Genomic DNA, 17771 nt, shown 5'->3' with positions numbered 1-17771 from the left:
GCCATGGTGCATACCATGGAGCCTCCTGCTCAGCAAGAAGGCCCATACGGGGGGGAGCCTTTGTAAAGCAGCTGTTGCCCGAAGATGGCTGGCTATCAGTCTTGGTGCCGTGCTAAAAATGGCTGAACGAATAGATGGGAAAAAAGAGGGTGCCAAAATCCAATGCTGCCTTTTGTGAGAAAGTGCTGAATATGAGGTGAGAGCGGGAGAGGCGGGGAGTGCAGGGCTCCTTGAGATTGAGGCCGTATATAAAGAATAACTTTTATTTTTCTTGATTAACAATAAACACTCAAGTAAACAGAAGCATGCAGTGAAGACAGCAAATTTTTGGGGTTTTAGAGATGAAGCAGCGGGATGCAGAAAGCGCAGTTTCTGAAGGGAGCGTGCGTGGAGCTGGTCAGATAGGTGGGATTAGAGGTGTTGTGTAGAGGGAATGACGGAGTCTGAAGGCGGGAGCAGGTGCCTGGGGCTTGATCAGTGTCACCTGGAAGGGGCAGAGTAAGAAAAAAGCCACAAAAGGGGCGCGTGGTGCCTTGTTCTGCAGAAGACTTGTCCTCAGTGAAATACATGCCTCGAGTGTTTTTAGAAGGCCACTCCACTGCCACAAAGATGTTGTGATTGAGGCAAAAGGGAGTGAGATGCCCGGGCCACCTGGCAGGGCAAGGAGATGGCTGGGGCTGAGCTGGTGCTGGAAGTTGCTGCAGGTGCAGAGCCCTTCTGGCTACAGGTGGGCTTTGCTGGATGCCCCTGCCCTGCCAGCTGATCCCCAGGGCATGAGAAAGGTGTGCTCTTGGGTCTGCTTGTCCCTTCTGCAGCGGGGTTTGCTCCTGAAGAGCTTGTGGTTTGTGAGCCCTGTGAGCACGGAATCATAGAATCATAGCATCATAGAATCATTCAGGTTGGAAAAGACCCTTGGGATCATCGAGTCCAACCATCAAGCCCACTCTACAAAGTTCTCACTTACACCATATCCCCCAACACCACATCTAAATGACTCTCAAACACATTCAGGGATGGAGACTCCACCACCCCCCTGGGCAGCCCGTTCCAGTTTCTGACCACTCTTTCTGTCAGAATTTTTTCCTAATGTCCAGCCTAAACCTACCCTGCTGCAGCTTGAAGCCATTCCCTCTTGTTCTATCGCTAATTACCTGTGAGAAGAGATCAGCACCAACCTCTCTACAATGGCCTTTCAAGTAGTTGTAGAGAGCGATGAGGTCTCCCCTCAGCCTCCTCTTCCTCAAACTAAAGAGTCCCAGCTCCTTCAATCGCTCCTCATAAGCTTTATTCTCCAGGCCCTTCACCAGCTTCGTTGCCCTCCTCTGCACTTGCTCCAGCACCTCGATATCTCTCTTGTATTGAGGTGCCCAAAACTGGACACAGTACTCAAGGTGTGGCCTCATCAGTGTTGAGTGCAGGGGGACAATCACCCCCCTCCTTCTGCTGGTCACACTATTTGTAATACAAGCCAGGATGCCATTTGCCCTCTTGGCCACCTGGGCACACTGCTGGCTCATGTTCAGCCACTTGTCAATTAGAACCCCCAGGTCCTTTTCTGCCAGGCAGCTCTCCAGCCACACTTCCCCAAGCCCGTAGTGATGCATGGGGTTGTTGTGGCCCAAGTGCAGGACCTGGCGCTTGGCCTTGTTGAAGCTCCTACCGTTAACGTTGGCCCATCGATCCAATCTATCCAAGTCTCTCTGTAGAGCCTCCCTATCCTCATGCAGATCAACACTCCTGCTTAACTTGGTGTCATCTGCGAACTTAGTGATGATACGCTCTCTGTCCTTATCAAGATCATCAATAAAGACATTAAGCAGAAATGGTCCCACCACTGAGTCCTGAGGAACACCACTTGTGACCGGCCGCCAGCTGGATTTAACTTCATTGGCCACCACTCTTTGGGACCGTCCATCCAGGCAGTGCTTGATCCAGCAGATCGTATGCTCATCCAGGCCATGAGCCGCCAGTTTTTCCATGAGAATTCTATGAGGAACAGTGTCAAACGCTTTTCAAAAGTCTAGGTAGACAATATCCACAGCCTTTCTCTCGTCCAATAATCGGGTCATCTTGTCATAGAAGGAGATCAGGTTCGTCAGGCAGGACCTACCTTTCATAAACCCATGCTGACTAGGCCTGGTCCCCTGGTTGTCCATTCTATGGCTTGTAACGGCACTCAAGATGATCTGCTCCATGACCTTCCCTGGTACTGAGGTCAGACTGACAACTGACTGGCAGAGGCAGTGGCAAGGCAAAGATGTGTTCTTTGGGCTCTCTCTGCCTGGCTGTGGGCCAAGGCAAGGGAGCAGGCCTGCTGTCCTGCGGCTGATCAGTGGTAAGGTTGCCTGGAGTTCTGGGAAGCCCCATGGGAAGGCGGAGCTGCTTAAGGGCTGGTTGTGGCAAAGCAGAGGAGGAGAGGCGGGCAGGCTGCCTTACCTTTGCCAGGCAGTAGTCTGCCAGCCCTGGCTTCACCATTGGGTCGCCTCCTGGTCTAGCTCGGGTACCCATGGTGTAGGTGGGAGACCTGGTTTTGTAGAGGTCCAGCTCCACCCTGGGGAATGTGGCAGGCCCTGGCATCTGTAAGAGAGGCAGGCAGGATGCTGGGTGCAAAAGGCAAGTCTTTGGGCCTGATCCCTGGTGCGTGCCCAGGCAGGCTGCACCAGTTGGGCCAGCTGGCCAGAGAAGCGGTGTGACAGGCAGGGAGCGATGGGAAGAAGAGCACCTCCCGCTCCCCTGCAGAGGGGCGCATTTCCCCGAGGAGGAGGAAGGAGATGCTCGCTAATGCTGGAGAGCTTTGCCCCACCAAGGCAGTTAGTGTGGGACAGTGAGGGACAGCAGGTGTGGGCAGAGCCTCCCCTCTCCCGCCATTAACAGCTGAGAGCAGGGGGACCCGTGGCTTCTTGGGTTTTGCTGCTGGTGCCGGGCAGGGTGTGTTAGGAGAGGCTGCAGCAGGCAGCCCTTCTCTTCTGCGCTGAGGAGAGGAACTGAGCTTCATCTGCGTGCGGGAGAGAGCCGAGGAGTGTAGCTCACGTTGGAGAGGTCTTCAGCAAAGCCATTGTGCTTACTCTTCCCTGCCGTGGAGTAGCAGGGGTTGGCGTGGGTGTAGGCTGTGTTGGGCCCCAGCAGCCTGGGCAGGATGTAGGTGCCCAGACCTGGAAGGGGAATGGGCAGAGAGCGTGTGAGTGCTGTGGGGAGAGGCGCAGTGCCAGGGTGGGAGAGAAGCAGCCTGCCAAGGCTGCTGCCAGGAGCAGGAAGGATGTGCTTCCCCTCCTCCCATTGCCTCCATCATCTGCCGCAGGCGGTGTGTGCTGGCAGCTCCAAGCCTGAGCTGCCGGTTCTTGGGTGGGTTGGGTAAAGTGGGTGCTCTGGGCCATGAACCAGATTGTCGAGAGACGATTGCGTCCCGCCATGTGGGCTTTCCCCGAGGGCTGTTGCAAAGCTGCCCAGCAGATGTTTGCTGGAGGAGAAGCGGCCGCAAGTGCACGTATTTCCCCGAGTTGCCTCACCTGGCATCTGGTCGTCTTTGATGGCCTTGTGCCGGAAGGCCATGGACTGAACCAGCAGGCATTTGTAGAGGTGTTTGTCGGCCTTGTCGGTGCAGTAGTCGCCTGGGTCAGAGGAGAAGCGTAGAAAAGCAGTGAAGGTGGGGGCTCTTCCTGCATCCACAGAGGCAAGGTCAGGAGGAGGGGCTCAGCCTTGTTTGCTTTGCGTCTGGGAGCCTCTGAAGGCTGTTCAGAGGGTTGGAGCTGAGGGCTCTGTAGGCGGTGGGATAGCGGAGGGCCAAAGCAAGGTGTGCTTGTCCTGCCTGGGAGAAGGGCTGGAGAAATGGTACTCACTTGGTGCAGCGGTGACCTCGGTTTTGATCTTGGGAAGTCCGCACATGTGCTGTGCAGGAGCCATGTACTTCCCGTTCCTGGTGACGGAGGGCTGGATGTAGTACCAAGGACCTGGTGAGCAGCTGTCTGGGAGGGGACATTTGGCCCCTTGAAATGTGTAGGCAGGGGCTCTGGCTTTGGTGGGATTGTGAGCCAGGTAACCTGGGAAGAAAAGGCTGTGAAAGGACACCACCCTCCACCGGCCTATTTCAAGCTGGTTTCCAGGTGGAGTAAGTTGGAGTTGCTGGCCTCCAGCGCTTGTCCTTGTTGCAGCTGAGAGCATGGTGGCTTGGAGCGAAGGGGAAGGGAGCTGTGGGAGCTTGTCCCCGGGAGGTTGTGCCTCCACCTGGGGGGACATTCCATCCCACTGGTGATGGTGCTTTTACCTGTTGTCCCAGGGATGGAGTACTTGGGTCCCGGACTGGTGAAATGGGCTGTGATGAGGCCACGTGGGCGGTGAGGTCTCCAAGTGCCCACCCAGGCTCCGTCCATGTCGGCGATGGCTCCAAAGCCTACGGCAAGAGCAGGAGAGTTGCTGAGGGGCTTCCCCAGTGGAGGCGCGGTGTGGAGCCTCCCCGGGAGGAGCAGCAGCGCTTCACCTTTCTCAGCCTTGGCCATGGGACTGGGTGCAGATGAGCTTGTCATCTGCTGCAGCTCTGGGTTGCAGAGCATGGCGAGGGCGAGGGCAGGCAGGGATGGGGCAGGAGAGGTTGTGGTGTCAGGGCCCAGGTGTCCTTGGGGAGAGGTCCTGGCTTGTCATGGAGACGCACTGTGACATCTCACAGGCTACGGGTGCCCGTCATATGTGCTGTTGCATTTCATGGCTGATCAGGGCTGGGCACGTCCAGCTTCCAGGGCTGGACCTTCATGAGGTCTGCATGGACAAAATGTGCAAGGAGGGAAACGGTGATGGGATTTTTGCATTCTCTCTGGGCACCGCATGTTCTTGTGCTGTTGGGGTCACGTAACAGTAGGAACGTATGTTTGAACACCTGCAATTTCTATTGCATGTCTCCTTGTCCAGCTGTCCCTTAAGGTGTTGTCACGGATGGAAATATTTGACACAGTTATGATTTAGCAGAGGTTCAAAATTTATTAATGATTTGAGTTACATCAAGAGGTTGAAATTTAGCAGCTCTTAGTCATTAGCCGATTTAAATGTTTACAAAGCGATTTAACAAAATTAATGGACATTGATTGAGTTACAGATTCGGATATGGAAAATTCACACTAACTGACTATAAAGTATCCCAAATCAATGCATATAGATATAAGCAAAAGCACAAATCTCAGTCACGTAACAACAGGAATGTACATTTGAACAGCTGGAATGTCTATTGTGTGTCTCATTGTTCAACGGAGACTTGCAGATATCTGGATTCAGGTAACACTATTTGTCTTCAGAAAGACTTGCTGTGATCCTTCATCAGGACACCAGCATCCTGAACTTTCAAGTGCTAATCTGTGCATAAAAAGGATTTTGCAGATTGCCTTTCTTCTTAAGACTGTCTGCTTGCAACCATTTTTGTAAAACGTGCAAGTCCTCATGGGCTGGGCTGCCCTCTGCATCTTTCACATGCATCCCCTTCAGCGGGTTGGACCATTCGTCCTCTGTCATCAGAAGGTTGTAGGTAATGCTAATCATCCAGGCTGTTTGCTACCACATATGTCCTTTATATTGTTCGCACTCACATGAACTAGGCTGTACTCTGCCCGTGGTGACAACTGCTCAGCCCTTGCCATCATCTGTGTTCAACCACAAAAATTTTTCAATGTGTACAATGTTTTTGGCAGGATTGGCTCCTGCATCCATGCCACTCTGCTGCCTGGTGTATGTTTTGTAAAGCAGCAAATTCTGCTTTATTTGCTCCTATCACTGAACTTGATCTTGTCGTGGAGCGATGACGAGTGGTACTGACCACCTGAGGCACGTAGGTCTACGTCAGTCCCACTGCTTATTGTGTTCCTGTGATATTCAACGTGATTGAGGATTAGCTTACTTGGGATGGTTCTTCTTTTAGGGGTATGTAGTGGCAGTTACAAATTGTTCTGCTTCTGCTCTTTGGCACCTCTGGGGAGGCCTGGGGGTGCACCCAATGGCACAGGCTGCACAGGTAAAAGCATGTGGCGTAGGTGTGAGGTGGGGAGATGAGTAATGGGGAACACCTTTGCTGGCTCACCTTCCTGTAGAGCAGTCTGTACTCAAGATTACACATCAGTTTGTTCCAGAAAAAGAAAATTTTCTCAATTTTCTCAATCCTTGCTGGATTTGTGAGTTCATGTGGACTCAGTATATCTAGTAGGAGAGTGTGAAGCTGAAGAGGTTGGTGGGGAAGCATTAAACAAGATGAACAGGGAGCCATTTCCTTGGGTGTTTAGAAGGGACACTGTCCCTTCTAGTACTTTCCTCTCAGTCCCATCTGCAAAGGATCAGCCGAGAGCTCTGGGGTGAGGTGCAATTGGGCTGTCTGCCCAGTTTTCCTTTGGGAATCATGGGGTATCCAACTTGCTTCCAGGTTTTGTGCTGTAGTCAGTGCTGACACTGAAATATCCCTTCTCCTCCACGGGACTCTGTGTGTGCCTCCTGGGGATGCTGAGGCAACCACAAGTGTGGTCCAAAGCAAGTTGGCTGTTCAGCTCATGCTCAGCAAGTTTTGTATCCATTGCTATCAGAACTAATGCATTTATTTGGAAAAATAGTCAACACGGAAAAATTTGCTTTGGTTGAGGATGTGATTCCCTCAGGTCATTCAGAGTTAAATTGCTGACCCTTGTGTATGTTTGTGTCTGCATGTGTTGTAGGTGAGTCAATATATATAACAACACTGTTGTTTAGACTTTGTCAAAACAGAGAACATCTTGTCCTTACAGTAAGAAGCAGAAAAAAAGACCTTTATTTATAAAAACAGATGACAGAAATCATTTTAAAACATCGTTTGAATTAGAACTTAGATGTTACCTCTAAAGAAATAAGATCTAAAATAGACCGGAAGGTGACAGGTTGTAGTACGCAGCACACAGACTTTACGAGAACAGCTGCCAGCATCCCGATTTTCTCCATTTTTTGTATTTGTTGTTTTCCCAGAGGTTTTGGATATGAGAAACTGGAAGTCATCGAGAAGTGTTGTCAGCAGCTGGGTCGAATATTTTGTAAATTTAAGCCTCTGTCCAAACAAGTTTCTGAAACAGAAAGTAAGAGCAGTGAATGTAGCATCCCAAAATACACAACTGCAGAGAAAAGCCAGACTTACCTATCATACTTGAACTACATACTGATGTTATACCTCTAGCAGAACTTGCATGAGGACAAAGGGTTAGTCTCTCACCCGCAGGTGCTCACCAGGTCAGTACATGTAGTCAGTTAATGGGCGAACACTAACAAAGAGCAAGCATGTCACATACGCCAGAGTCTTTCTTGCTATTACCTAGAAGTTCTCTTTCGTCTTGGCTCTGTTCCTAAAAACACATCTGCATGAAGCAGGTGCTTCTTCCATGGAGGGAGCCAGCATCTCCATACATTTTAGCCACTAAGAAAAATCATTGTATTTGTTGTAGAGACTATCTTACGTTTAACGATCTCTCAAAGCACTTTGGAGCTTTGTGCTGGTATGCAGCCGAACCTGAGGCCAAGGGATGCTTAAGTTAAACTATTTGTGTGCTCTTTGTCCAGAATCGGGTACAAGGCTGCACAGTTATAAACATTTATGATAGTAATAAAAGGAGTGAATTACCAGCAGAATGACAAGGGCCTTTATGTGCTCAGGAGAAAGCTCATCAATACATTCCTTTAATGCAGTCAAAGCAGCTCTAGTGAAATCATCAACTTTATACTGAGAAATTGGTCCAGTGTACAGCTGTTCAGCAAAGCCTTCCAGAAGTGTCTGAAGAAAGCTATGGGCAACCTCATGAGTAGAGCTAGCTCCCGGAGTATGAAAGACAAAGTGGAGTGTAATGAACAAACCTTTCACTTGCTCAGATTCAGTTGTTTCTACCCTTTACCCCACTCCATCCCAATAATGACATACAAATCACACTAAGGTTTTGCTGAGCATGTTCTCAGCTTTGTGGGGATTTTTTTGAAGCTTTCAGAGAAATGGGTTGCCACTTCAGGAGCTGCTCTGTTGCATAAGTCCCTCAGTGGAATCCCACCATTCGTGGATAAGCTTCTGCCTGCCTAGTCCTCAGCCTCGCCTCTCCTCTCTTTTCTTCCTCTCTTCTTCCTCTCTTCTTCCTCTCCTCTCCTCTCCTCTCCTCTCCTCTCCTCTCCTCTCCTCTCCTCTCCTCTCCTCTCCTCTCCTCTCCTCTCCTCTCCTCTCCTCTCCTCTCCTCTCCTCTCCTCTCCAGTGGTAATGGACTTACTGAAGAACTTGCAAAAGCTATTTAAAAATGGTAATGTCTAAAGACAAATGCTAAATAAACTAGACACTGATGGGATTGAAGAGGCTAGCAGTACGTTGCTGTTCTGCTACAGATTCATTTGTCAAGTCAAAGCAAGTCAAGGTTTAGATGGAAAATTGATTTATTTATCACAATCTGATCATAAACCATAGTGTCATAGCAAGATACCATCCATCAGCTCTTATGGGATAACTGTAAATGCAAAATTCTGTAATGCACGCATGACAAATTAGGTAGCATTACTTTGACATAAGCTAAGAGCAGAAAAACAGGCAGTTATCATGGTACAACTAATCTGAGGAAACTTGTGAAGCAGAATTGAAGTGTTCATGCATCTTTACCCACAGTGCCTTCTTTTTCTGTCTGTAGTAATACTTCAAACTTCCAGAGTAACTGTTTTAAAATCTGTGAATTTCTAAATGCTGTACTTCTGGGACTCCTAACTACCTGAGAGGGACAGAAAGCAGGTTGGCCTTATTATCTTGACACATTCTTTCAGATAGACAATCTAGAATGCATCATATCAGGCTTTGATGAAAAACATCACAAAAAATAACCGTAAAGTTTATAACTGTTCAGTCAAGTAGTTTTGATGTTGACAGACCTGAAGAATTTAGCCTTCAATCTCAAGGCCAGCTTCATCACTGTGAAATAACACAAGACATAATTAAACATAACTTTTAGGAAAAAGCTTTTTTCTTATTTGGCATTTTTAAGAAAATATTTATCATATGAGTGAAATTGTTGCGTAGAAAAAAGAGTTCTTAAAGCCAGATGGTAGCTCTCAGGAAAATAAATCAGCATATGAAGAGTTCGGTTAAGCCTCTCCCTAAATAAGACTGTGCTGTAGAAGGAAAGTGGCTCTGCCAAGAGCTGCCATTCATCTGAACACTAAGCACATTCAACATTTTTAACATTTATTCAGTGGGATTTGATGTTTACTTTATTTTCTTTTCAATCTGGAATCTCAAGGAAGCATTAAGTTAGAATTAGCCCATCATCCAGGAAGATCAATTTTTGCATACCTGTAAAAATGCTGCTTTCGGAAGTACATAGGTATCCAACATAAAGACCTCTACAGGTCTCCAAACTATAAGGAGACAGACTGTAACTAGCAGCTCTGCAGTGGTGGAGAGAAAAAAACCAAACATTCCCTGCATCTCTTTCCAGAGTGCAGGATTTACTCACAATTTAAGTTGCTCAAATGGGCAGTAAAATTACGGCCATTATTTCAGCTAATTTCTCCCATCGACCTGGAATGAAACAATCTTCCTCTTACCTGGAAGAAAAACAAAGTGAATTTATGCTTATTCCTTTGTGGTGTTGCCTACACAGACCCTGGAGGAAGCACCAGCAGTAGCAATGGCAGTCCTGCACCTGGGCTGGGACAATCCCCAATCTGAGTACAAACTAGGTGATGAATGGAATGAGAGCATCTGTGCAGAGAAAGAGTAGGGAGTATTGGTGGATGAAAAATTGGATGTGAGCCGTAAATGTGGACTTGCAACCCAGAAAGCCACCTGTATCATGGGCTCTTTTGAGTACCGCATCCAGCTCCGGAGGCCCCTACATAAGAAGGGTATGGCCTGCTAGAGCAGGTCTAGAGGAGGGCCACAAAAAAGATCAGAGGGCTGGAACACCTCTCCTATGAAGAAAGGCTAAGAGAGTTGAGGTTGTTCAGCTCAGAGAAGAAAAGGCTTTGGGGTGACTTCTCAATATGTAAAGGGGGCTTATAAGACAATCAGAGAGAGACTGAGAGACTTTATTTTTTTTTTTTTTACCAAGGCCTGTAGTGACAGTGCAAGGGGCAATGGTTTTAAACTGAAACAGGATAGGTTTAGATTGAACATAAGGAAGAAATCTTTTATGCTGAGAGTGGTGAGACACCGGAACAGGTTGCCCAGGGGAGTTGTGGATGCCCTATCCCTGGAAATGTTCAAGGCCAGGCTGGATGGGGTTTTGAGCAAAATGATCTAGTGGAAGGTGTCCCAGCTTGTGGCAGGGCGGTTGGACTAGATTATATTTAAATGTCCCTTCCAACACAAACCATGTGACTCTATGAACATCCCTATTAAAACTTTGCACCCTGTGGCTAATGGTCTAGGCTCAAATTTACTAGAATTTACAGGCAGCTTGACATTAAAGTTGCAGCTTTTTTAAAGAATTTTTTTTAGGTCTGACCTATTTCAAACGAGGCTTTACTAAGGAATTATCTGTGATCTTGATCAGTGGGAAATGTCAAGTCTTAGAATTTAGTGTCTGTACACCACACTCATGTGTGGACATATGTATTATCAACAAATTATTATGGAGGGAATGCATCAATGTCTAAAATGTAAGAGTAGCTGTTAATTGAATCAAATGAACCATTTTTTAATATTAATTGCAGCCTTTATTCTTTCATGTGTGCGTAGATGTTTTGTGACTAAGACTTCATATGGTCGGTCGACCTAATTAAAGAGTAAACCAGTTACAGACTGGGAATATACAAAGAAAATTTAGGGCAGAGCCGTTGCCTCATTAAGAGCTCACCACAGTTAAATTCCTTCCAGTTAGCTGGCTGCATGAGTGTTTGGGTTTTCTGGCTAAAAAAAAATAAATATCGGAATTCTGATTTAGCTTTACAGTTTTGAATCCCTGTTTTGGTTTAACTTATTGACCCAAACTTTACAGATAAGCATTTAAAAAGATGGATTTTTTATTTTTATTATTATAGGTATCTGTAAAATTAAGGATTTTTGAAGTTCTTTTTATTATCATTCTTTGTTTTTCAGTACATACCATTTTAATTTTAGCAATTTCTGCTGGATATCTTAAAGCAGTTCAGTTTTATTCACTGTGTTAGCTGGTAGTCACTAGTGATTTTCAGTTACTTTTTTTATGGAGCATATATAGAGATGTTCTAACTGGTTATTACTTGAAATTGATCTTAATGTCTGTGTGTGAACTTTGCGCATTCAGTAAGCCCTTGATCCCTCAAAGACAATCATGCCCCTACTTGCATGCACAGTGAATAATTTCATTAATGCTGTTGGATCTGTTCTGATTGTGGAGCTTATGATTCTGAAAATACTTTTCAGGTTGTTTTTTTTCCTAAAAACACTTTTCAGGAGCCGCTTAGTTGAGATTTTGCTAGTAAAACTGTGCTAACAGTGCACTGCAGGCAAATGCATGTTAAATTGTGCTTTTCAATAAAAGAATATCAATGTGAAGACTAAAATTTGATTTTATTTTGTGCTTTAACTTCACTTCATATACACAGATACACGTATACAATGTATACATAAGTGATCTATACATATGGGCCAAAGACTAGATTATATGAATAATGATTTAATTTTCTCTCTGGTACATATATATTTCAGAAGTGGCTTTGCTCTTTGACAGTAAACTAGCATGAGTGCTCCGTAGCCTCTAAGATTCTTAATTTTGCCTTGCACTCAGTTTTTTCTTCATTATGATTGTATCGCAAAACTGATTCCTGTGGAAAGCAGAATCTTTAGAGAGGGTAACTGTGCAGGCATTGTGCTGCACAAAAACACGAACATCAGATAAACCCTTGCCTGTTTAGTCATTTCCTATAAAAAAATGAGAAAATACCCAAAGATATTAAAAAATAATTTGGTTTAGTATGAGTGAAGGGAATACATTCTTTTTAGCTAAATACATAATTTTTGCAACCCAACATCAGTATACTCACTGTATGTTTCCATGGCATTCTTCATCCAAAAATACTCACTTTTTTCATTCTATAAGTCAACCGAAAGATATTTAGCTGTAGTTAGCAGCACCCTGGTGTAAGTGATTGAAACCTTACTGCATTTTTATGAGGTAGAGAGTAAAAAAAAGGAAAAAAAGAAAAGCAAGAAGAGTCAATGTTCAGAAAATGTCAGCTACCAGCTGCATGAGATTAGGAAGTTGCTTCACCTCTGAAGAATTTATTTCACTACTGCTTATTACAGGGTTTCTCCTGGCACCAGCTGTTATCTCAAACAGGACATGGGACTGATGAACTATTGCTGTGATCAGATGAGGTGACGTTCAGGCAGGATCTGATCAGTCTCCTTCAGTCCTTGAGCCTGACTCATCAAGGACATTATTTTGTGTAGAGTAAGCAGAACTCCAACCTGTAGCTTCCTAACTGCAGATTTCCTGGATTCAGATTAAGCATGCCCCACCCAACTAAGAGTCTTCGGAAACATTTGCTGACATTTGTGATTGTTGCTGTCTCTGATTGTTACGATGTTAGTAAGAGATTAAAACTGCTTAATGTTTATTGTCCATAGGAAGAAGTACAGAAAAATACAATTTACTTTGGAAGTTGTACTATCCATCGGAATTATCTGAACCTTCTAAATTTTAAAAGAAAAAAATGAATGTTTCTAAACCCTTTAATCATAAATTCAATTTATGTTCAAATTAATTTAGTTTAAGGTGAGAGATGATTACCAATGATATTTAATTTAATGTCACCCTATTTTTGTGAGCTTTTATGACAGATTAAGGTGACAAAACTTCTCATTTTTTTCAACAGATTTTTAAAGTACTTACTCTTTTGATAGTTTATTAGGACATTAAAATGTTAATTAAAAGTTCTGCTTTGAAAGCATCTTCCTCAAGCTACCCTCTCTATCCCCACCTTTTTTTCAGTTGAAACATGATCCAGAAAGGGACAGCAATTTTTCTGCCATATTAAACTATCATAGGCCAAGATAGGAAAAGTACTGCAGCTAGAAAAGCATAAATATGACATCCTCTATTTTTAAAAGACTTTTTAAAAAATGAACTAGACTTTCAGTAATTAATAATACAGTACAGCATCACTACGACTATGGCTCTGAGCACTTTTCTGACTTTCTAGTCCATGAAGAACCATTAGAATATAGTAAAATGTCTTTTGAGCCAATTAATGTTTTCTACAGACTGTCAAAGGTAGGATATAATCCTAATCCATAATTAATATTGTTGGGCTGGTAAAAATTACATGGATGATGATTACTGAAGTTAACAATAAATCATGTTTTTGAAAATTATATGCTAGTGCAGATGTGGGGAAGGCTTTAAATAGATTCCATTTTTATGAGTTTGAATTTTTCTTTTTGTCTTTTGAAAATTTTATTGAAAACACTATCATTACTAAAACCAATTACAAAATACAGGATTTTTGTAAATGGAATGGTTGGAAACATTTTTGGAAAAAAAAAAATCAATACTTCAGCATGAAGAATTTTTAGTGACAGGAATAAACAAACAAACAGAGACACTTTATGTCTAAAAAGGTTAACTCACTTTCCTTTTCCATTGATGTCCAAAAGGTTACGTTTTAAAAACATAGAAACTGCATATACTTTACAATAACACTGAAAAATGAACAGTAAATGTAATCAGTATTGTAGGTAACAAATTTGAATTCACATCAGTGTAACTTCTTGAGCAGATTTTTTTTGTTCTTTGGAGCGTGTACTGTCACCCTGGTGCCGGTTGTGTTATAAAATATTTAAACAAGAAAATCCACACCTCATGAGAATAGGAAATGTATCTCTTAGACTTGAACACTGAATAATATGCAGAAGCATGATTACGCAATTGGAAAGATACAAACATGCTCTTACCGTTTTCTTGCATCCAATCTACAGATTAGGTTGCCCACATTCAACAGTTCTTACACTGCAACTTGTATGGTTTATCTGGACAAATGAGATGCATCTTAAATGCAAAGCCAATAATGTTTTGTTTGTCTATTTAATATCTTGCAATCTAATAAAAGGTTTATCATTATCCAGTTAAAATTACACCAAGACTCATAATTCAAATTACCCACTTTTTAGAATTTGTGTCCGTAATGAATCAGTTTTAAGATTAGATTTAAGATCAAATTAACCTATTTTCCTTAAAAACTCTTTGGTTTTCTTTTAAGGTCACACTAAAAAACCTCCACCAACATACTTATTTTAAGATATGTTTTAATAGCTACTGTATTCTTACCTTTTTCCCCTTTCTCCAGAGAAGCTTGTATTACCTCAGAACTGCAAACTGTATATGTAACCCCAGAGAATACCGTTTATTTCACCTGCACAGCAGAAGGAAATCCTTTGCCCAAGATAATCTGTATACACATCAAGTAAATGATAACCAAGAGGTTCAATGTTGTTTTTAAACAGGACTTTGACTATGGTAACCCTATGGCTACTATATTTCACTTGTCCATATGCCTAGGAGGGACAATTGATATGTATAGATGGTTGATTTTTTCTGAATTATCTAATTCTAAAGGAAACTAGCTATGAAGACACCTATGGATAAAAATACTGCTGAAATGTATTTCTTCAGGGTCTTCAACTTCAGCTATTTCAAAAATAATGCAAATTGCAGGATGTAGTAAAAGCTTTCCATCTCATTGAAATGTCCTGCTGTTATAGGGAAATTGTGAAGAGGTTTTTTTCTGAGATTGAAGAGGAAGTAAAGTTTTAAATAGTTTGCCCAAGATAATATTTGTTGTTATAATATTCCTGTAAAAAAACTCCAAGGTGCAATCTCCACTTTCCAAGGTGCAATCACTAAACTAGAGTATCTTCATGAAGATGGTTTTAATATTAAATTTATTGATACCAGCTAGCAATTATGCAGACTTTGTGAGTGCTCTAATTGCTCCAGAATAAAAGTTATGTAACACTTAGTGAACACTGTATATTTGTTTGTTATATTTTTTAAATTATAGGATAAAAAAAAAACAAACAATGAACAGATTTAAAAAAAAAAAAAGTCAAATTCAGGATTAAGGCATTAGTTGGAGCATTAATTCTGACACCCTAAATTCTTCTTTCACTAATAATCATCAACATATGAAAATACCATGGAGCTCTTCTAAAGAAAAGTGATGCTATTAAGCCTAACGATATGTCAGTGAACAACCATCATTAGAGCCAAAATGCAAGAATGAAGAGGAGGGGTTTAGAGAAGACGTACAGATCACTGTCTTCTTGTCCTTGAAGCTCAACAGTCGATATGCATTAGATGACACCCAGAGTTTCTTTGTATATTCCATATCCCTGCAGCAAAGAAGTGTCTTGGGGCAGCCGTTCCTACACAGCTTTTGTGCTACTTAGAGCAAAGTATTTTGTCCTTCAGCTTCAAATCCTTCCTGATATCTGAATGCAAAGGAGGTAACAAAGGTATGTTTGCCTATGGCTTCTGTTACAAAGAAGCCCACACTCTGTTACTTGGGAGACAGTTTCCCCTACATACCTCATGCCTTTATATGCGATGCTGAAGTTGCTTTATTCTCTCCTCTTTGCTTTTAAGGTGCTTACGGAATCCGTCAAGCTAGAGGGATACAAATATTACAGTGTTGATATAGTTGTGAGTTCATAAGTTTCCATGGTTTTAACTGATCAGCTAATATTTACTGCACTAAAACAAACACACTGTGAGCCTGTACTTGTGTCACTGTGGAGACAAATCTCATCCCCGGGGGAAGCGTAGTGCACACATATTCCTCAAATCAACAGAAGGGGTTGATTGGTAGCACCTACATTATAAAAATAGCATAAACTTTTCAGTCTCTTTGGAAAGGACCAAACTACTTGCCCTGAAAGAGAGAATAAAGAGACTGTGTTCTCCCTTCAGGCTGTATGTCCAATACTCTTCTCAAGAATATTTATTACTAATCTACCCCAAATATTCAAAGCTATTTGATTAGCTGACACTTCCCATTTAAGAATGTCTTTTAAAATGTATGGATATTGTAAACAAGGTTGTTTAAAATAACTAATGAAAATGGCTTTTTATGATTAAATATTCATCTTTTACATTCAAGGAAAAGATGAATATGCCTATAATGCAAAATGTGTAAGATAAGTCTTGTACTTACTCCTGGGATTTAAATTCTTATGAAGTATGGTCTTAAATGTACAGTTTTAGTAATGATGTTGCTAGATGTATGGCTGTTACTTCACAAACATAGTTTTGAAACAAAACTCAGCTAGGAAGCTTTTACTTTAAAAATACATATTCACTGAAAAAAAAATAAAAATGCAGCCTGTTCCGTGTGGCTCACACAGAGAATTTACACTGCTCTATCACAGTTAGGCCATATTTCCTAACAGGGATGTCATTTCTGAAAAATAATCAAAAAACTCTTCTGTAATGGTGTGATGCCCTATGTCACCCTTCTGCAAACTAGCAGAGCAAGTCCAAAAAGAGAATTGTTAAAATACAGTTGAAACCTTATTGTAGCACAAGCATACTCTAATTTAGCTTCACAGAAACTATTGCTTAGCAGGGGTGCTTATAAGGTTGGTTTTTTTCAGTAGCTGTCACACTTACTCAGGCAACAAAGAAACAAAGCTATTTTGCCTTGAGCAAAACAAACATAAACAAAACTCTTAACAAGTAAACAAATCTTCCTCTTTTTTATAATCTCAAACCAAGTGCAACAAGCATAAAATCATACAAAGGGTGACGGCATTAAGAGTGAGACACAGTTGTATGCTAGACATATGGATTTTTAGCCACAGCTGTGAGTGCATGGTATCATACAGGTGTACCACAATGCCAACTCCATGTCTTTGTCTTTTTTGTTAGGGAATTCTGCCAGGGAATTCTAGTCCAACCCCTCTGCAATGGGCAGGGACATCTTCAACTAAATCAAGTTACTCAGAGTTCCGTCCAGCCTGACCTTGAATATTTCCAGGGATGGGGCATCTACCACATTTCTGGGCAACATGTTCCAGTGTTTCACCACCCTCATTGTAAAAATACCTTATATCTAGTCTAAAGCTTCCCTCTTTTAGTTTAAAACCATTACCCCTTGCCCTATCACGACAGGTCCTACATCTTTCCTGTAGGCTCCCTTTAAATACTGGAAAGCCGCAATAAGGTCTCCCTGGAGCCTTCTCTTCTCTGAGATGAACAACCCCAACTCCCGCAGCCTTTCCTCATATGAGAGGTGTTCCAGCCCTCTGATCTTTCTCGTGCCCCTCCTCTGGACCTGCTCCAACAGGTCCATATCTTTCCTGTTCTGAGGGCTCCAGAGCTGGATGCAGTACTCCAGGTGGATACTTCTTTGATAACGATGCTCAGAATACATAAAAGCTCGTCATATCAATGAGGCATTGCTTTTAACTAAATGTAGTTTCCTAATAGCTTTTATTGCTAAGGAAAGCCAAGTGAAACTAAGATTACACAACTATGATTGGAGAAAGGGAGAGAAAACATTAACGGCAATCAGTGTTTGTATTACTTTAGGTGGTCTATTGTGAAAACAAGTAGGTAAAACAGGATGATAGATGATACATATGTTTCAAGGCCTTATCTCAGAGTGCCACTTATCTCACCTCCTCTCTTGCATTCTATTTTAACCATTCATTTATACATGTCTCTGTCAAAATGTAGAGTTCCCTGACTCTTACACTGTTTTCTTTCTGTCCTGCAACTTGCCAAAGGAACTTTGGCTAGCACTTACCATTGGGTGATATCTCTCTCCAAATGGTGTTTGGG

The 17771-nt window shown here is 42.9% G+C and overlaps 1 protein-coding gene across 1 annotated transcript; it reads right to left on the bottom strand.

Annotated features, from left to right (window-relative positions):
- Window positions 1-397: 397 nt before the first annotated feature.
- Window positions 398-4367, bottom strand: LOC134510869 (ciliary microtubule associated protein 1A-like). The gene is made up of 6 exons (XM_063324084.1): window positions 4262-4367; window positions 3837-4037; window positions 3507-3608; window positions 3031-3152; window positions 2437-2577; window positions 398-484 (listed from the first exon to the last, which is right to left on the bottom strand). The coding sequence occupies exons 1-6, from the start codon at window positions 4365-4367 to the stop codon at window positions 398-400; spliced, it is 759 nt and encodes a 252-aa protein (XP_063180154.1).
- Between the last annotated feature and the right edge of the window lie 13404 nt (window positions 4368-17771).

Source organism: Chroicocephalus ridibundus, chromosome 2 (genome assembly GCF_963924245.1).
Source record: "Chroicocephalus ridibundus chromosome 2, bChrRid1.1, whole genome shotgun sequence".
NCBI lineage: Eukaryota > Metazoa > Chordata > Aves > Charadriiformes > Laridae > Chroicocephalus > Chroicocephalus ridibundus.
The sequence above is the reverse complement of the archived record's forward strand: the minus strand, read 5'-3'. Positions and strand labels throughout refer to the sequence as shown.

Coding starts and splice junctions, on each gene's coding strand:
- LOC134510869 (XM_063324084.1), bottom strand. CDS start 4,367: ATGGACGGAGCCTGGGTGGGCACTTGGAGACCTCACCGCCCACGTGGC. Junction 4,038..4,261: donor CTCCATCCCTGGGACAACAG/GTAAAAGCACCA, acceptor TTTTCTTCCCAG/GTTACCTGGCTCACAATCCC. Junction 3,153..3,506: donor CAAAGACGACCAGATGCCAG/GTGAGGCAACTC, acceptor TTCCCCTTCCAG/GTCTGGGCACCTACATCCTG.